General features: G+C 42.9%; 1 protein-coding gene across 1 annotated transcript in view; it reads left to right on the forward strand.

Annotated features, from left to right (window-relative positions):
- Positions 1 to 21,582, forward strand: part of LOC122808889 (protein bicaudal D homolog 2-like) — a gene marked incomplete in the record, with an annotated part of 766,930 nt that overhangs the window by 80,676 nt on the left and 664,672 nt on the right. The window contains 1 exon segment of the mRNA XM_044080002.1: positions 2,474 to 2,746. Coding sequence (XP_043935937.1) covers positions 2,474 to 2,746 — 273 coding nt within the window.

Raw genomic sequence — 21,582 nt, forward strand, 5'->3', positions numbered from 1 at the left:
CTTTTTGGAAAGTGTTGCATTGCAGAAAATATTCTAGAGGCATCAACTTGTTTCTGTTTGTGTACTTTTTACAAAACACTGCAAGCCAGACTTGTATACCAGGTCTGATTCCAACAAAGCCTGCTGTATTCTCCAGGGGCTCCTGGTCCCTCTTTTCTTCCCTTCTCTCCCCCTCCACAAAACCATATAAGCTATTGCATTCTACCTGTATATACTTAAGGGTACTGTGGCAGTGATCGAATGATTAACATGTTTGGAGTTGTGCAAGTAAACTTAGCATTACGATAGATGTTAGAATGATAATTGGTGCAGTAGCTGTTCCCTCCACCCACCCCTTTTTTGTGTGAGAAATTTGTTGCTCCGGTGAGTACATTAACTTTTTTCCCCATTACCTGGTATTGACCTCTTTCATGGCTCTTCCTCTGTATTTTTTTGTCAGCTCTATAAAGCCCTGAAGAGCTTGACACCAAGACCCCAGAGTTTCTCCAACTTTGAGTTGTCAACTGTCTGGATATGTAGAAGGTACCCTTAAGCTTTGTAAGATGGATGGCTATTGTATCCTAGGAGAGTATATAACCCATATAGTTAAGGCTACTGCAGCAATGATCATTCAAACATCTACTGTTAAGCTAAGTTTTATTACTGTCTTATCAGGTGTTGTAGTATATTGTGGGATGGGGAATAGGGTATTTTGGTACCTGGGAGAGTTATCAACCATGAAACCCAGTGCATGCTGGTCTTAATCCAGCTGTTCAGATGTTAAGTAAATATATATTTTTTTATCTTGCCTGGTACAAGGGTGGTAGCTACATCTTCCACAGTCTTTAGACATTTTACCCTAGATAGTGTCTGGACACATCCGCGGTGGTGCAGCGGGAACGTTGTTGCCTCACAGCAAGAGGTTCTCCCGTTCGATTCTAGGCTGGAGTGTGGGGAGTGCCTTCTCTGTGGAGTCTGCATGTCCTCCCCCGAGGTTGGGTGGGTGTTCGAAAGACATGCATAAATGGGTGTGCCTTCGTTGAAGGTTGAATGTCGAGCTGGCACCTCGGCGTCATCAAAATCTACTGCCAGTCATTAGCGGACCGGAGTTCCGCTGTGGAGACTCCTAACTGGGAAAAGCCGAAAGACAACAACAACCCTAGATGGTGTCTGTGCATTGATAAGACACGTCTTCATTGCATACCTTTCAGAGGGATTATAAGTAGAGTTCCACCTTCATATTCAAAGATTCTGCTGTCCTAAAGGGAGTCTCGTATAATCCTTCAGTTGTGGTCTGTCGGAACTGCTGAATTTTATCCCTTTTTTTTTTTCTTCCTGCGGCCAAACAATTCACTCTGAGTAAACCTTTGACACCTAAACTGACTGAAAGATGCACATCTCCCTCCTTGCCTCAGGGCTCTTCTCTTTTGAGAAGTGTTGACTTTGGTCAGATTTTGTTGGGATTCCTTTTCTATATGGATAATTTATGTCAAGACCTCCAGGGGCAGAGTTGCACACCACTTATTCTGGGGGCTGTTGATTGTACAGGTACAGCATTTCTTTTGTAAGGAAGGTACTGATAAAGCCCAGTCTCTGGGAGGTTTGGTTCCATTTTTGTTTCTACAGATAGAGCTTACATCTTAAAGGTGATTTGCTTTGTATTAATTACATCAGTTTAAAGAAGAATACAGTGATCAGTTGGCCTTTGTTTAGGAGCCCGAAGTTGTACTTTGGGTTATTTGAAGCAATGGGTACCCAATTTTCAGTGTGACTATGCTTAACATTAATTAATGATGTCGCCATGAATTTCTGTCAATCAGTTTCATTCATTTGATATTTATAATCTACAATGCTGTTTACAGTATAATCTATGACTAATTTTATCTCTGGTCTTGAGTATACATATTTATATAATTCTTTGTATTGAGTGTATTATGCATGTTGTTGTGTCTTTCGGCTTTCCCGGTTAGGGGTTGCCACAGCGGAACTCCGGTCCGCTAATGATTGGCAGTAGATTTTTACATGCTGGCTTGTCGGGCCTAATGCACAACCTTCAACGAAGGGATGCCCATTCACTCATGTCGCCACACAGAAGACGGTCTGAGAATCGAACGGGCAACGTCTAACTATGATTTTGTACTGTTATTGGACAATGCTGTTTTGTGGAGCTTTTCTCCCCGGGTCTCCGCTGAAAACAGGCCCCATGGCCCAGTCAGACACTACCCGGTCAACAAATGTAAATAAATAAATTCAATTGAAACAAATTGTGGTATGGAAAGCATTCAGAAGGAAGCTGTATGTTTTGAGTTGCAAACTGAACTTAAAATTTCACTGTTTTTAGTTTAGTTGTTTAGATAACTAACAGGGAGTATCTGCCTTTTTTATACTTGTTGAATTTTGCCACAGCACTTAATATTAAAATTGTTTTTTAAATGAGGAAGTGTGTAGTATGAAACTGTTTCCATCAGCAATTCATGTTTGTATATTTTTTTAGGTATCTGCAGTAAATGAACAGTTTCTTTGGCATTTAAATTTTTTCATTGGAGGGATTGTACGTACAGCAATGGCTTATGAAGAAAACATACCCTCTTTGAGGGTAGAGGTGGAACGTCTAAGAGCTGAGCTGCAGGAGGCCAATGACGAAAAGGTGCAGGCTGCTCAATATGGCCTAGCAGTACTAGAGGAAAATTCAGCTGTGAAACAAAGGTTTGCAGAACTAGAAGCTGAACATGAGACGCTGAAGCATGAACTTGAGCAAATTAAGGAAGTAAGATTGCTTGTTGCTTAGCATGTGTATTTTTTAACTTTATTTTCTGTCTAGCCAGTTTTAAAAGCAGTAATTTCGGTTAATGTTCTTAAGCAGAATGAAATTGTTAATTCTTATGTGAGCATTAATGCATATTGATGCTGTAGATAGTCTGAACATATCTGAGACTCTGTGCACATTTGAGTACTGTTGAATAGTAATGCCTGTTAGTTTGAACTTAATATTTGTAGCCACCGGATAGTTTAGCATGCTGTTCTACTGCTGAAGGATACCGTAATATTCGGATGTGCAAATAACTTTTAAAGTTGTACATGTAGTTCCCTGCTCAGTCAGCAGTACAAAAAGTACCTGTTATGGAATGTCATTAGCTCAAAAGATTATTTGTTTCTGCTGGAAATGCACATAAGGGTACCTACGTAGTCTAAACTCCCCCCCCCCCCTCCACTTGTGGACTTTGCATGCAGGTTATGCTTTTTCATGTTTCAGTCCATGATTTCTGACTTAATTGTGTAGGAGGAGTAAATTGACTGGAGTAGAATAAGTAGATGTTTTTAATTAAGATCACTTTTACAGTAGCCTTTAGTGATTAGCATACCATGGCCATTACGATGTCCCCCACACTGGAACAATAATCATGGAGCCAGAATCCTCACCACGGATACTGGAGAGGGACGTTCACTTGGAATACAAATGGATAAGCTCAGTGTCTTCAGTTGCATATCTCTCTGCATCAAGCACAGTTTCCCTGAAGAGCACCCAGAAAACCTGCTCAATCCAGGGGCTGGTTGCTCCCTTTCTCTGCAGACCCCCAATAAGACTGGCACAGCTTGGAGTGAGTCCTTAGCTGGTGCTCCAAGCCAGGTCCTCCCACACAGTCTGTGAAACCAGTGCTTTGTGACCCTGCTCTAAGCAACACACACATACACCCTTTTGAGGTTTGATTTGCAGACACATGCCTGGGAAAGGCTGTGACAGATTCACCTGCTGTGTCCCCTTCTGCCCAAGCTATAAGGTAGTTATCACTGCCACCAGAGCCTCTGCCAGCAACTTTAAGGTTTTTACTAGGGTACTGAATTATACTGAGTGAAATTTAATATTGATACAAACAAATGGTAATGTTGACCAAAACAGGAAGGCTTTCAGGAGTGGTCAGTTATCACCAAATATATGTAAATACTCTCAAAGCTTAAATATTTTCCAGAAAGGACCAGCCACAAAAAAAAGTTTAAATATATTTAATAATACATAATAAAATAACGTGAAAATACTAAATATCTATTTACAGTAAACACGAGTTTCAGACACAGGAAATATTAAAAAATAACACTGATGGAAAGTTTCACTCCGTTATAGAAAAACGGTATTTAACTAGTCTCACTATTCCTGACTGACTAAAAAAAACTACTTGCTGAATAGAGCAAGGCAAGATGAGTGAGTGGTCCTTGTCAGATTCAAGACAATACAGAATGCTCCTGAAACTGCAGTCTCCTCCTAATATTTAAACTTTCTTTCTGTACAGAATGACATCATCTGACTGACCTAAAAGAAAAGTGTAGGTATGAATCTCTCCAGAGCTTTACTGCCACCAAAAAGCACACTCCTCTGAGGCTTTAGAGGATCCAAATTTGGTGCTTGTTTTATTTGCTGGGCAGATAAGGTCCCTTCTAGGTTCATAGATAAGTACTAGACTAGCTACCCTTGCATACCATTTTAAGCCTAGCTACCCTTTCATACCATTTTAAGCCTAGCCAATTTTTTGGAAGTAACCCATTCCATTTGGTTATAGATTCATTATCAACCATGGGATGGATAAGGCCAATTATTATTGCCCCTAATAAGAACGGCTGTAGGTAATTTGATGGGACCCATACATGGGATAAAGTATTTAGGAGCTGCCTCTGTCCATTATTAGTACAGGAGGCAGTCCTGGGGTCAATTTATTGTTTTCATCTGTGGATCTAAATTGTGCTTGAAAATGGACAGGGATGAAGTTTTGTTGTATGGGGATGGGCAGGGATGAAGTTTTATTTCATGTGGACGGGGAGTCTGTTCACAGCAGTGGTATTCTCTGCGAAATATACCTGTCCCTCCAAACTGCTCTGGTGTTGCAGAAGAGGTTTGGATTCCTAGACCGAGTATTTCTGATGCCATTTTACATGCCGATGTGCAGTAAATACATCAATAATGGGTTGGAGGAATTGATTCTGCAAGGGTCACTTAGTGCAGTGACAGTTTTAACACCTCTACAGCAGTGTGGGGGAGGGGACTCTCAATTTCTCGAACTGCAAAAGAAAACCCTGAACAAAGACCTGCAATTTAGTTGCTTTTCTGGCTGTAGCTGGGTAACTTGTAAGTATAGTGTAAAACAAGGTCTGAGCTAAACATAAATGAGAGGATTAGACACTGAAAAGTAGCAGTCCTTTTACAGAAGGTAAAGAAAATAAGTGACCCTCCCAAATCCCATTCTATGTCAGTGACATGGGAATTCAAATTTACTTTATGACTCCTGCCAGGCATAAGTGTTAGGCTTGAGGGAGTACAAGATCACATTGATGCATCAAGCCCCATTGGTAGCCGTGTTGTGGAAAACTGGCTAAAATTACAAATAAAGCACTTGGAGTGATTTTGAGGTGTTAAAATAGGTCAGGAAACAGAACCCAAAAAAGTGTTGTTTTTTTTTTTTTTTTTTTTTTGAGTTCCAGGGTGGAGTTTTTCTTTACCTGATTTGTGTAGACTGATCGTGTTTACTGGCATTTGTTGCTTGTCTTCCTTGGGGAAAAGGCACCATTTTCGGCTTGACAGGTCTTGCGGTCAGTCCTCCAGCCACAAAAAGAAGACAAAATAAGCAAACAGTCTTTTCCACCACAGCAGGCTAATAGTTTGCCTCAGGTGGGTAATTCTGTTGCCATATGTAGTACCTCAGACTGCTCATCTTTTATCCCAGATCTCTCTGGTGTAGCAGCTACGGCCACTATGGACCAGGGGTTAGCCATGATCTCTGGCTGTAGGGGTCACCTCAGTGGACAAGGAAGAGCCACTTTTGGTCTTATGAGAGAGAGAAAGGATGGTTTCCCTGTGGTCAGAATGCTACACCACTCCCTGTGGAAGCTGCTAGGGCCAACAGCGGTACTAACTATTGCAGGATTTTTCTTGTCAGAACAGAAAACCAAGCATGTTTGCACTCCTCAAATTTCTTTAATTCAGGGTATTGCTACTTCTTTTAAAGGTAGTTTCTGGTGGGAGGTGAAAAAAAAGGGGATACCTCTTTTCCTGAAGAGATTGAAGATCAGGAAGATGCAGGTACGGATGCAGTTTTTTTCCTCCGATTTCTGATTCAGACTTTGAGGAGAGCTCAATTTATTTTTCTCCCTGTGGGTGTTTTTCTCTGATACTATTGCTAGAATGTGCCCTTGTTACTAGTGGGAGAACACTGAGGTTTCTCAGTACCTCAAAATACTAAAAGTTGTTACAGAAGGATTCTCCAGATCCACACATTCCTCTTGCTCTGTCTGCTTTAGAGGACATGTGTATTACTGCTTGCAGTTTTCCTAATAGTCAGCCAGCTGTTTCTAAAAAGTTAGATAGAATTTATAAAGCCCTTCAGTCTTTTTTTAAAATTTTATACACATTCCCAAACTTGACCCAACAGCTATAGCTGTAGTCTGTCATTGCCAAGCAACCTAGTCTATTCCAATCTTAATCTAAGGATGGGAAAAGTATTGCTAGGTATGGGGAAATGGTGTGCACTTAATTTGATTTTCAGAATTTTTAATCCTCAAGCTCTTATGTTAGTTCTGATAAAATATTCCTCATACTTTCACAGTTACTCTGCAGTTTCTTCTTGTGAGGAAAAACTTTGCTTTTAAAATAACTCTGCTATGGCAGAGGTCACTGCTTATTGTTAATAGTATGTGTGACTCTTGGTACAATCTGTTTTGAGGAGGTTTGCATAGCTGCATTCTCAGAACCTTCCAGATGATGCTAAAAATGAGATTTTAAATTCTCCTTGGGATAGAGCATTAGTATTTGGCACCTCTGCTGCAGGGGTGAGCAAAATGTGTAATGAAAGGGGCAAGCTGGTCCAGGGAATTGTTAAAAATGTTTTAGCTACTCTCTTCCAAATTGTCCAAGGGATTTTCTGTGTCTTCATCCAGTTTTGGCAAGTAGCTGAATAAACAGTCTCAAAATAAGATAAACTGATGTTTGAGGAAATGGTAAGGGAGTTACAAGCCTCCCAAAACCAGGGACAGTCCAAACTCTGAATGTCTAGTTATGAGACCTTGTGATCGCCTCCCACCCCACTTTTTTTTCCCATCCAAGAAGTTAATCTCCATTTTTTTTTTCTCTTTGGCAACAGTTTCAGACATACGGGTTCTGAAAATCATTCATCAAGGTTACAGATGGCAATGGGCGGAAATTCATTCCTCATCCTGCAGATCAGTCTTTTGTTTCCACAGATTTTCCATCACATGCTGTTCCAAGGATTGATGGAACCAGCTCCTCCTTCCCAGGTTGGGAAGAGTTTTTATTCTGGGATGTTCCTAGTGCCAAAGAGAAAATGCTTGGAGACGAGTTCTGGATCTATCTTTCCTAAACCTGTTTGTGATGATGCCCAAATTCACTTCCCATTGTTACCTCTTCTCTTTCAAGATTCCTGGTAACACTAGACTTAAAAGTATGTTTATCACATCCCTATTTCATCCAGACGTCAGATGTTTTAGTTGTGTGTGTCTGGATCACATTATCAGTTCCTCTGCCATACCTTTTGAGCTATCCACTGCACCAAAAGTGTCTAGCTCCAGTTAGTTAGTTGCTGGCTGCAGGGTATCCACATTTTCCCATATTTAGACTACTTGCTTATTTTTGCCAAGATTTTTTCAAAATGTCAATCTCTTAGACAAGCTGGGATTTCAAGAGAACATTCAAGTCTTTCTTGACTCCTTCACAGAGTATTGTGTTTCAGCTATACACATTGGCTTAAACCGTTTTCTTTCATAGGAAAAAAATTGATCTGTATCTAGATCGTTTTCGAAAGTTTCCACTCAAACTTTGGTCACTGCAAGGGGAATACCTCAGGATTTTTGGGTCTCGTTATATTCTGGTTCTCATCAAACCCTTGGCAAGACTCCCCATGAGAGATTCAGTGGTATCCGAAATCCTGTTGGTCCCAGCATCAGAACCCTTTTTATCTTTTCAAGCCCCAGTGCTGGGATTTGTCAGAAGAGAAGTCTTTTGGTGGATACAACAGATGTCCTTAAATCCATGTCTCGCTGTCTCCCTTCTGTTCCAAAGCAGCCAGTCACCACAGATGCCTTGGACTTTGGTTAGGGAGCTGTTCAGCAGATATGAAAGTGCTGAGGATGTGCGACACCAAGGAAAGACAAGCATATACATATCATGGGGATGCTTGCCCTGATCAAGGCACTCAACTCTCTGAACTATCTTTGGTCCCCAGGACCTCTTCAGATGGTTGCAGACAATACCAAGGTCGTATGTCACATAAACCAGTAAAAGGGGGAACTAGGTTGTACCCCGTTTTTGCAGACTAGCCTTGTTAGCTTGGGATATAGCTTCACAAGACAGTCTCATTCTACAGACATCCTGCATTCCATAAGAGCAAAATTGTGTGGCTTACAAAGCTGAACAGGACCAGGGCAGGCCCTTACAAATCTAAACCAGATTAAGGGTTTTTAAAGACTTAATCCATGTGTGGAGAGTTCTTCAGGTAGACCTCTTTGCCTTCTCTCTGAACCATTGGACAGGAGTGTTCCTGTATGCTTTTCTACCCTTTTCACCAATACCCATGGTATTTCTGAATATTCAGAAGGAGTTGAAGATAATTATGGAGACTCCCTTTCTGGCCCAAACAACTGTAGTTCTCCCTTATTTTGGAAATGGCAAAGGGCAATTACCACAAGCTTCCTCACAGACTTTATCTACTCACAAAAAGAACAGGCGTGTTTTTATACACCCCCAACATCGATAAACTTCAGTTGACTGTTTGGGTGTTAGGGTCTTAATTCCTTTTAGGCACCTGTTTACTGAGGACGTGCAGCAGATAATGGAGGCAAGAAAGCTTTCTGCTAGAAAATCGTATATTAGCAAATGGAAAATTTTCTTGTTGGTGCCAACAACAAAACCAGCACCCATTCAGGACAAGTTGTTCTCTGGTTTGACAATGGTGTGCGAGTTACTGTCCTTTGGGCTTTCTTATTCTTTTGTCCAGGTTTATTTATTGGCCACTTCAGCTCGTCCGCCCATGGATCCTCTTCTGTCAAAGCAGTCATGTCAAAATGTTTTTGAAAGGGGGTTTGTGTTGGAAGCTTCCAAGAAAACCATTGGCCTCTCATTGTGATCTTAATTTTATGTTAGAGAACCTAACACTTGCCCCATTTAAACCAGCTATCTTTGCTACCTTGAGGTTCTTAACGTGGGAAACAGTTTGTGGTAGTTCTGACCTCTGCAAGAGTATCTGAGTTGCAAGCTTATGTTGTCAATCCTGTCTCATTTTATCATAGAGAGAGTTTCTTGAACTAATCCTTTTAACTCCTAAAGTGGTATCAGAGTATACTTTAAGACAAACTATCCATTTCACAGATGTTCTTCGTGTTTCACTGTTGCAGTCATTACATTTGGGTTATCTGCTTGCAGTTAGCCCTCAGTTGGCCTGATTAACAAAGTCTTGGGTCCTGCATCGGTTGCTGTCCCTTCTTCCATGACATCAGGTCATCAGGGGTATAAAACATGTAGCAGACGCCATTACATCAGTCTTTCTTGCCGTGCAGTGTCCGAAGTAGAAGCAGTTGGTAAGTGCCGGTCAGCCAACTCCTGAAATTTTCTTTTTCGAGTTTCAGAACCGAAGTCTTCAACTAAAGCTAAGTACCCCATTGGGGAAACTTTTTCTTGCTCCTTACTGATGTCAGTAAAAGTTAAGAATTGCATTACTTGTGGAAAGCAAATACCTCAAAGATTTTCATTCGTACTGTATTCCTTGCCTAGGCCGTGACCACGACGTACCTTACTGTCGGTTTTGTGCTTTATTTAATCTGCGCACTATCCGTCATTGTATATTTTCGCCTCTAAATATTTTGGTTCTTGGTTTAATTATCCAGAAATGTCGTCTGTTAGCCATCAGACTACCGGGATTCCGGAAAAAGACAGACAAGTCGCTGAGGTCCAAAACTGCTGATGACTCTTCTAAGCCAGTCGCCAGTACTCAGTGAGGCGCTTTCACAGGCCCTGATACCCACTACTTTTGATTCGCAGGCCTCTACTAAGACCCAGTCCAGTATGCTGCGAGATGCTTCAACTATGGAACCTGCAGATGTGTCTACCTTGGATGGGTTTGGAGCCGCTGCGCAGGCACTGTCTTCCGAGGGTGTATTAATGCCTACGGACTTGCATATTAAACAGACGCCTCCTTCTTTACTTAGTTTTACTTACTTTTGAAACAGAAAATTCCTGTTTTACTTTCCTTTACCAGATTTTGCCAATAACAGAGAGAGCAGAATTACTGCACTCTTCTCAGGTGGCAAAGCACTCCTTGCACTGTGGGTTTGACACCCTAGAAGCCTCTAGCAGGGCAGCAGTGACAGGATCTGTTCTCTGAAGACATGCATGGCTGAAGGAACAACCTCTCCCTGATCATGTCCAAGCTAAAATCATGGCTTCACCTCTTGACAAAGACCGCTTTTTCGGACAGAAAACTGAAGAGGTATTTAAAAAGATGGAAGACTAGGCAAAATCGATGCAGACTGTTAAATATTTCCTTCAAGTACAACCTCCTAGGTTCAGCAGAAATTTTCCCTCTGAACAGTGGTCTTTTCCTGCACCAAACAGGCAGGCACAAGGCAAAACCCTTTGGGACAGACCCACCAGGCTCAAACTCGGGGCCAGCAAAGAACTAAATAGTGTCCCCTAACTCTGAAGCAGGGAGTTCAAAAACAACTATGTATGCAAAAAACTCTCAATTACTACTTTTCCCATCTCTGCCTGCCTCCACCACACCAAACGCTAGGGGGAGGGCTATCTCTTTTTGCAGAGAAAAATTGGAACTTTATAACAAAAGATCAATGGGTTTTTAAAAATCGTTGCTCGGGGGTACAAATTAAATTTCCGACAACTACCACCTCCAAGAGGGTACCCAGACCCATCTCCAAACCAGTGGGCAGAAGCACTAAAACAAGTGCAAAACCTTATAGCCCTAGGGGCAGTAGAACCCCTGCTTCTAGAACAAGTTGCAAAAGGATTCTATTCCAGACTATTCCTTGATGTTCGTGTTTCACATTTGGGTAATCTGCTGACAGGTTGCCCTCAGTCAGCCTGATTTAAGAAAGGCTTGGGTCCTGCATCTGTTGCTGTCCCTTCTTCCATGACGTCAGGCCCTCAGGGGTATGAAATGTACAGCTGATGCCATTACATCAGTCTTTCTTGCCGCCTGGTGCCCAAAGCAGTTAGCAAGTGCTGGTCGGCTGATACCTGAAATTTTTGTTTTTGAGTTTCAGAACCGAAGTCTTCAACTAAAAGCTAAGTACCCCGTTGGGGAAACTTTTTCTTGCTCCTTACAGATGTCCATAAAAGTTAATAATTGCATTACTCGTGAGAAGCAAATACCTCATAAGGATTTTCATTTGTACTGTATTCCTTGCCTAGGCCCTGATCATAACGTACCTTGTCGGTTTTGTGCTAGATTTAATCAACACACTAAACGTCTGTACATTTTTGCTTCTAAATATTTTGGCTCACAAACTAACTATCCAGAAATGACGTCTGTTAGCAATCAGACTACCGGAATACCTAAAAAAAAAAAGCAAAGAAAGAGACAGGTCGTTTAGGTCCAAAACTGACAACGGTTCTAAGCCAGTCGCTACTTCGCCGGTACTCAGTGAGGCGCTTTTGCAGCCCCTGATGCCCGCTACTTTTGATTCGCAGGCCTCTACTGAGACCCATTCGGAGTCTGGTATGCCGCGAGATGTTTAGTATTGAATCCGCAGATGTGTCTTCCTTAGATGCGTCTGGAGCCGCTGTGCAGTCAATGGCTTCTGAGGGTGTTTTCAGGTCTAAAGATTTGTATACTAAACCGACGCCATCTTCAAAACTAAGGCCAAAATCTACTTCTATGTCTAAAAAACTGACACTTTGGCCACGTGTGCAGGCCCCTATGCCTAAAATGCAAATGATCAAAATGGCTGAAGATTTAATTACCTTGATAGGGGTAGCCAACCCACTCCTGCTAAGAGGCCTAGGCAAGACATTGATTATGAATCTTTTGGTCAGGATTCTGTTTCTTCTGATTCTTGTACTGAACAGGATTTATCTATACCTACTTATGAGGACTGATGCAGGAGATTCCATTCCTTCTGCTTCTCCCTCTGAGGATTTCTCTTTTGGAGAAACTTTACATACCTTAAGGGAACATTTCCACTGGGAAAGTCTGGATTTCTCTGAATCTAAAAAGAGCCTTAAGGATTTTCTTCTTCTTCCTCCGCATAGGCCTTTGGCTATACCTCCTGTTCTAGACATTGATGTTTTTTCAGAATCTAGTATGACTCCTGATTCTCTGCCTCCTGCTCCTAGTAAGCCAGACGGATACTACAGGGTTCCTGACTCCCACAAATTCCTTTTCAAAAATCCTACTGCTGATTCTGAAACCATTTCTCAGGGTCCCAAGGGCATTAAGGCCTCTACTGCTAAAAATCCTCCCCCTTCTGATAGAGATTCCAGGGCGCTGGATAGATGGGAGTAAGAAGGTTTACACATCTGCAACCTTGGCAATCAGGGCTTTAAACTGTCAATTTCAAATGCTTAAATATCAACAGCATATCATGGGAGTACTTAACAGGAAATGATAATTTCTGACTGTGGAAAATAAAGATTTGCAAGATTATTACATTCAGCTGAAGAAGTTGAAAGACATACTTTGCAATGTGGTTCTGATTCCTTGGAGGCCTCTTGCAGGGCTGCTGTAACTGGATCTGTGCTAAGAAGACATGTTTGGCTCAAAGAGCAAACTCTGCCTGACCATGTTAAAGCAAAATTGTTGGATGCTCCTTTACAACAGGACCGTCTCTTTGGTAATAAGGCTGAAGTGTTAAAAAAGATGGAAGATGAAGCTAAATCTATGCAAACTGTGAAAGATTTCTTAAAAGTGCAACCTCCAAGATTTAGTAGGCACTGGCTTACTAAGAACTGGTCCTTTCCAGTCCCTTCGAGAGCCACTGAAGTCAAATCCAGACATTCCAAAGGGTCCAGGTTTCAGTCACAGGGTTCTTTTAGAACAAAACTGTGCCTCCACCTCCAAATCTGGAAACAACAAGGCACCTTCCTATGGTAAACAGTCTCAATGACTTCCCTCTACAATCACCAAGCACTTGCCTTTTAGCTGCCCCTTTGGGGGGGAAACTGGCACTTCATGCACAAAACTGGCAACTTATTACCCAGGGCACATGGGTTTTAAAAATAGTATCCCAGGGATACAGATTTCATTTCTACACGTTGCCAATCCCCAAATGGATGGCCAGATCTGCCCCCAAATCAGTGGGCAGAGGCCCAGAAACAAGTTCTGTCCTTCAAGAACATGGGGGCTATTCAACCAGTACCAGAAGAGGAAAAGGGACAAGGTTTCTATTCAAGACTTTTCCTGGTACCCAGAAAAGACAAATCATGGCGTCCAGTTCTGGACTTATCCACTCTAAACACATTTCTGGACATTCCAAAATTCAAGATGCTGACTCTTCAACAGTTACTACCTATGCTAGGCAAAGATGCCTGGTTGGTAACTCTAGACTTAAAAGAAAGCTTACCTACATATCCCAATCAGGGAATCTTGCAGAAGATACCTCCGCTTCAAAGCAGGCTACTTGCATTACCAGTTCTCTGCACTGCCCTTTGGCTTATCTACTGCTCCCAGGGTCTTCACAAAGTGCCTGGCTCCAGTAATTGCATTTTGCAGGCAAAGAAATATTCAGATATATCCATATCTGGACGATTCTCTAATTTGGGCAGAAAACAAGGACATTCTTCTAAAGCATCTGGCATTTGTAAAAAAGGGTTCTAACTTGTCTAGGGTAAACCATAAACGAAAATAAATCGCATCTGGTGCGTTCTCAAAAAATTGCGTTCCTGGGTGCAAGCTTGAATAAAACTGCCCAGATTACTTACCTTACGCCAGAAAAGCAAATTCAACTGGTGACTTACTTCAAACAGGTGGCCACAAAAACTCTATCTGCAAGACAAATTCTGCAAGCCTTGGGGTTCATGGCCTCCTGCATTCTCCTAATTCCATATGCAAGACTGCATGTGTGGAAACTTCACTGGTACTTTAAGTTTATGGAGTCAACATTGTCATAGCCTGGAAACAATGATTCCTATCATACCTTTCCTGCAAATAGAATTCCTATGGTGGGCAGAGGCCTGCCACCAAAACAAGGGACTGCCATTCACTGCACCCCTTACTGCCCAAACCCTAACTACAGACTCATCAGACTATGCTTGGGGGGCTCATCTGGCAGGAAAGTGCATTCAGAGCAAATGGAGCCCAAAAAAAAAAAAGCACCTACATATCAATCAGAGAGATGCTAGTTGTATAGAATGCACTTGACAGCCTTCAAGGACTACCTTCATCCAGGACAACTAATGATAAAGACGGACAACACCACTGTTATGTGGTACATAAGCAGGGGGGATACACACTCCTACCCCCTTTGCAGACTAGCCATGGAATTGTGGAACACTGCTTTGACCTACCAAATACAACTACAAGCTCAATTCCTGCCAGGAAAGCTAAATACTCTGGCAGACTAAGCAGAAATCTTATGGACCCACACGAATGAAAACGGGAACCACAAGTTTTCAGCATGTTGACACGCAAATGGGGGGAGTCCAGACATAGTCCTGGGGTGAGGCAAAAAGTTCTATCAGTTGGACAAATTCTGCACAAGAATTCATCACAAAAAAGCTTGGAAAGTGGATGCTCTATCAGTCTATGCCTTTCCCCCCCTCTGCCTCTGCTCTCCAAAGTTCTACTAAAAGTCAGACAGGACAAACCAAAAATGATTCCGATTGCTCCAGACTGGCCTCGCCCACACTGGTACCCACTCCTGCGCAATGTGTCACACCTTCTTCCGTGGCACCTGCCTCCAACACCTTACCTACTGTCTCAGCAGAGCTACCAAATTCTGCACACTCTGCTCCAAACTTTGAATCTTGCAGCATGTCTAATAAACTGTCACCCTTGTCATCCCTCAGCAAACCTGTGATGGATGCCATTTTGGAGGCTAGAAGGCCTAGTACTAGAAAATCTTATGCTGACAAATGGAAAATATTCTGTGCCTGGAACCAATCATAAGGAATAAGCACAGCAATGCCCAATATCCCTCAGATTCTGCAATATTTAACTGATGTTTCACAAAAGCCTATCTTTTTCTCCTATAAAAATCCATGCCTCAGCCATTTCAGCTCATTACAACACAGAACCTCCCATCTTCTCTCATCCTCTGCTAAAGCAGTATCTCAGAGGGGCCAAAACCTCCCAGGAGAGTGCCAACTCCTTCTTGGGACCTCAATTTTGTTTTGGAAAAACTCACTCTTCCTCCTTTTGAGCCAGCTGCTACTGAGTACCTAAAGTTTCTCTCCTGGAAAACCGCTTTCCTTTTAGCAGTCACTTCAGCTAGAAGGATTTCAGAATTACAGGCTCTTATTGGAGCCTTTCATTATTTTTCATCTGGACAGGGTGGCTCTCAAGACCAATCCATCTTTCATGCCTAAGGTGGTATCCAGTGTGGCTCTTAATCAGACCATTCATCTGCCAACTTTCTTTCCCAATCCACAGAACAAGGGTGAGCGGATTCTGCATTCATTGGATGTACACAGACAATTTAGATTCTACTTAAACAGGACAAAAATCTCTAAGAAAATCTGAACAACTATTGGTGGGATTTGCTGCAGGGGCAGAGGGAAAGGCTATTTCAAAGCAGACCATTTCCAAGTGGGTAAGTAATTGTATTAGTTTCTGCTATATGCACCATGGTCAACCTATCCCAAGGGGATCAGATCTCATTCCACCAGGGCTGCATCTACTTCTACAGCCTTTCTCAGAGGAGTTCCTGTCAGAGACATTCTAGAAGCTGCTACCTGGAGCTCAGTTCATACGTTCACCAAACATTACCATTTACCTCTCTTCTCTAAATTCAGAGCTGGCTTTGCCAGTGCTGTCCTGCAGGGCCTTATAGCTGCTCCTAATGCTGTATATATCCATCCTCCCAACCATAGCTTTGGGATTCTACCCAAATGTAATGACTGCAGCAGTGAAACACGAAGAACATAGTACAGTTGTGTACACTTACCATAAATGTAGATGTTTGAGTGTATTCACTGTTGCAGTCATTACATTTGGGTAATCCTGCTGGCAGGTTGCCCTCAGTCCAGTCCACCTGAATTCCAAAGTTCTGGGTCCTGCGTCTGCTGCTGTTGCCCTTTTCCTGACGTCAGGGGTATAAAAGATGCGGCCGACGCCATTTTCTTTAGTCTTTCTTGCTGTGTGGTGCCCGAAGCAGAAGCAGTTCGCAAGTGTGAGATTTTCGAGTTTCAGATCCGAAGTCTTCTATAAAGCGAAGTACCCCGTTGGGGAAACTTTTTTTTTTTTTTCTTGCTCCAGACCGATGTCAGAAAAATTGTATTTCTTGTGGGAAGCAAATACCTCATAAGGACTTTCATTCTTACTGTATTCCTTGCCTAGGCCCTGACCATAACGTTTCAGCTTGTCTGTTTTGTGCTAAATTTAACCAACGCAATATTAAGCGTTGGTATGACTTTGCATTAAACTATTTTAGACGCAGGTTTAATTATCCAGAAATGTCGTCTTATAGCCATCCGACTACCGGAGTTCACAAAAAACGCAAAGAAAAAGATAGACAACTGAGGCCCAAAACCAACCACGAAGCTTCTCCTAAGCCAGTCGCCAGTTCTCAGTGAGGTGCTTTCTCAGCCCCTGATGCCTGCTACTTTAGAGTCGCAGGCCGCTACCGACTCCCACATGGAGTTGGCTATGCCGCTGGAAACTCAAGGTATTGGAGCTTCGGACGCTATTCCTTCAGATGGGTCTGGAGCCGCTGAGCAGGCACCGGCTTCTGAGGGTGTATTCAGACCTAAACATCTATACATTAAACAGACTTCAAAGGCAAAGAAGCAAACTCAAGAGCCACGTGGACAGGCCTCCATGCCCAAAAAGCAGATGCTCAAAATGGCCAAAGACTTGATTTACCTTGATCAGAGGTTCCCATCCCCCTCCTGATAAGAGGCCTAGGCAAGAGACTGACTATGAATCTTCAGATCAGGTTTCCATTTCTTCTGATTCCTCTCTTGATCCGGAATATTCTCTTCCCCCCCATGAGGATTCTGATGCTGAAGAATCTTTACATTCTGCTTCTCCTCCAGAGGACTATTCCTTTGGGGAAACCTTACATACCATGAGGGAGCATTTCCACTGGGAGAGCCAAGATTTTTCAGAATCTAAAAAGAGGCTCAGGGATTTCCTGTTACTACCTTAACACAAACCACTAGCCATCCCACCTGTTAGACATTGTAGATGTGTTTTTGGAGTCTAGTCTTACCCCTGACTCCTCCAGAGGACTATTCCTTTGGGGAAACCTTACATACCATGAGGGAGCATTTCCACTGGGAGAGCCAAGATTTTTCAGAATCTAAAAAGAGGCTCAGGGATTTCCTGTTACTACCTTAACACAAACCACTAGCCATCCCACCTGTTAGACATTGTAGATGTGTTTTTGGAGTCTAGTCTTACCCCTGACTCCTTACCTCCAGCTCATGTTAAGCCTGACTGATATTACAGGGTTCCTGACTCACAAATTCATTTTTAAAAACCCTGCTGCAGACCCAGAAACTATTTCTCAGGGTCCCAAAGGAGTTAAGGCTTCCGCAGCAAAAAACCCTACCCCCCTCTGACAGAGATTCTAGGGCACTGGATAGATGGGGAACATTCCCTATCTACTACCTTGGTTATAAGGGCCTTAAACGGTCAGTTTCATATGCTCAAATATCAGCAACATGTCATGGCACTGCTTAACATTGTTAAACTCTGTGCAGAAAACAAGGAAATGCAGGATTTATTCCGTGCAGCAGAACAAGTTGGAAAGCATACTTTGCAACGTGGTTTTGATTCTTTAGAGGCCTCCTGCAGGGCCACAGTTACAGGTCCTGTAATTAGGAGGCATGCTTGGTTAAAGAAACGCCTGATCATGTTAAAGTTAAATTATTAGATGCACCTTTACAGCATGATACTTTGTTTGGTGTTAAGGCAGAAGAGGTGTTAAAGAAAATGGAGGACAAAGCTAAATCTATGCAAACGGTCAAAGATTTTTTACAAGTACAGCCACTTAGGTTTAGTAGACACTGGCCAACAAAGAATTGGTCCTTTCCTGTGTCAGACCTCAAAGGGGCAGACCCAGGCACCCTAGAGGCAGATCCCAGGCGCAAGGTTCATTCTGCTCAAAACAATGGGGGACTTCTACCTCCAAAGTTGGAGAAGACAAATCACAACCATTCAGGAAACTGTCCCAATGACTTCCCCCTGCCTGCACCAAGCACTTATCTCCTGGCAGCCCCCTTAGGGGGGAAATTAGCACTTTTTCTCATAATTGGCACATTATAACCCAGGACAAGTGGGTCTTGTGTCATAACCCAGGACAAGTGGGTCTTAAATAGTGTCATAAGGCCAGGACAAGTGGGTCTTAAATATTGTGTCACAAGGCTACAAGTTTCATTTCCATACCCTGCCAAAGGCAAACGGCTGGCCAAATCTGCCAAAAAATCAATGGGCAGAGGCACAAAAAAAGTCTCATCCCTCCTGGACATGGGGGCCATTCAACTAGTACCAGAGCAAGAGCAGGGACAAGGATTTTACTCTACTGTTCTTGGTACCCAGAAAGGACAAGGCCTAGAGGCTAATACTGGACCTATCTATTTTGAACACATTCCTGGATACACCAACATTCAAGATGTTGACTGCAGCAGCTTCTGCCCATGCTGGGCAAGAACGCTTGGCTTGTGACTTTAGACCTAAAAGAGGCATACCTGCATGTCCCAATCAGACAAATATGCAGAAGATACCTCATTCAAGGCTGGCTCAATGCATTACCAATTCTCTGCACTGCCCTTTGGCTTATCTACTGCGCCCAGGGTCTTTACAAAGTGCCTGGCACCAGTAATTGCATTCTGCAGACAGAGGAATACAAATATATCCTTACTTGGACGACTTTCTAATTCAAGCGGAGAACAAGGACATTCTTCTACAGCATCTGGCGTTTGTGGAAAGATTTCTAACATGCCTAGGGTACACAGAATGAAAAGAAATCAAAACTCGTACCCTCTCAGAGATCATATTCCTGGGTGCAAGCTTAAATACAACTGCCCAGATGGCTCATCTCACGCCAGACATACAAAGGCAACTGACTACCTATTTCAAAATGCTGGCAACAAAGGCCCAGTTATCTGCAAGAAAAATTCTGCAGGCTTTGAGCTTCATGGCATCCTGCATCCTACTAATTCCATATGCAAGACTGCATATGAGGAAACTTCAATGGTACCTAAAAAGTGTTTGGACTCAACATTGCCACAGCCTGGAAACTATGATCATTCCCTGCCTGCCACAGCCTGGAAACTATGATTACTCTCATTCCCTGCCTGCAACAGGAGTTTCGATGGTGGGCAAAGGCTTGTCACCAAAACAAGGGACAGCCATTCACATTACACCCAGCCAGGCAAACACTAACAACGGTTGCATCAGATTATGCCTGGGGGACCCACATGGCAGGAAGATGCATTGCAGGGCACATGGACCTCCAAACCAAATGCATCTACATATCAATCAAAAAGATGCTAGTAGTTCAAAATGCCCTGATGGCCTTCAAGGACCTACTTCATCCAGGACAACTACTGATTTAAAGACAGACAACACCATGATCATGTGGTATATAAACAAGCAGGGGGCACTCATTCTTACCCTCTTTGCAGACTAGCCATGACTTTGTGGGACACCGCATTGACTTACCAAGTACACCTGCAGGCACAATTCCTGCCAGGAAGGAAAAATACTCTGGCAGACGACCTAAGCAGAAACCTCATGGATCCCCCACGAGTGGCACCTGGATCCACAAGTATTCAGCATGATAACAAGGAAATGGGGATGCCCGGACATAGATCTATTTGACTCCCCTCACAACTACCAACTAAAAAGATTCTACACAAGGATTTATCACAGACAAGCATGGAAAGTGGACGCCCTATCAGTATGCGCATTTACCCCTCTGCCTCTCCTCCCCAAGGTACTCCTAAAGGTCGACAGGAGAAGCCAAGGATGATACTAATTGCCCCAGACTGGCCCTGCCAGTAATGGTATCCAGTACTAAGGAGCTTGTCTCAATGCTCAGCTTGGACCTTACCTCAGATACCTCATCTACTGTCCCAGCAAAACAGTCGGATCCTGCACAGCCAACTCAGGACTTTAAACCTGGCAGCATGGCGGATAATGTAGTCTTACAAAACGCACCTCTTGGTAAAGCTGTAATGGCTGTCATTTTGGAGGCCAGAAGGCATAGTACTAGGAAATCTTATGCTGGAAAATTGAAGAGATTTTGTGCTTGGAACCAGGCATAAGGAACTGATACAGCTGTGCCAAATATTCCTCAGATTTTGCAATACTTAACTGAGATGCTGGACAAAGGTCTATCTTTTCAATCTATTAAAATTCATGCCTCTGCCATTTCGGCTCATTGCAATACAGAGCCACCAATCTTTTCTCATCCCTTACTAAAACAGTACCTCAGAGGAGCCAAAAACTTAAGGCCTCCAAGAAGATCACCAATGCTCGCATGGGACCTCAACTATGTCTTGGAAAAACTCACCCTGCCACCTTTTGAGCCAGCTGCTACGGCCGATAAAGTTTTTATCTGGAAAACAGCTCTGCTCCTAGCAATAACTTCTGCAAGATTAGTTTCAGAGCTTCAGGCACTCATGGCTGTGAAACCTTTTATCATTTTTTATCCAGACAGGGTCTGTCTGAGGACAAACCCAACATTTATGCCTAAGGTGGTGTCCAGTGTGGCTCTTGACCAAACTATTCATCTGCCAACTTTTTATCCAAATCCTCAGAACAAGGGGGAGAGAATTCTGCATTCTTTGGACGTACACAGACAGCTTAGATTCTACTTGGACAGAACCAGTTTTCCGAAAGACAGAACAATTACTAGTGGCATATGCTGCAGGATCACAAGGAAAGGTAATCTCAAAGCGGACTGTTTAAAAGTGGATAGGCCACTGCATTCGTTTCTGCTACTTACACCATGGCAAGCCAGTGCCTAAGGGCATTAGGCCACATTCAACAAGAGCTGCAGCCACTTCAGCCTTTCTCAGGGGAGTATCAACCAAGGACATTTTAGAGGCTGCTACTTGGAGTTCAGTGCACACCTTTACCAAGCACTATCATCTGCCATTCTACTCTAAATCCAGGGCAGGCTTTGCCACTGCAGTTCTGCAGGGCCTCATAGCCGCTCCTAATGCTGTTTAGCTCCAGCCTCCCATCTATAGCTTTGGGACTCTACCCAAATGTAATGACTGCAGCAGTGAAACACGAAGAACATAGTACAGTTGTGTCCACTTACCATAAATGTAGATGTTAGTGTATTCACTGTTGCAGTCCAGGTTACCCACCCGCCATCCCCCTTTCTTCTGATGGAACCTATGTGGTGCATTTGCTTGTAGATGAAGGTAAAGTTTATATTGGTGCATGTATGTACATGTATATAAATTTTGGCTACCCTTTT

This window comes from Protopterus annectens, chromosome 8.part0, assembly GCF_019279795.1.
Source record: "Protopterus annectens isolate FY-2018-M chromosome 8.part0, PAN1.0, whole genome shotgun sequence".
Lineage (NCBI taxonomy): Eukaryota > Metazoa > Chordata > Ceratodontiformes > Protopteridae > Protopterus > Protopterus annectens.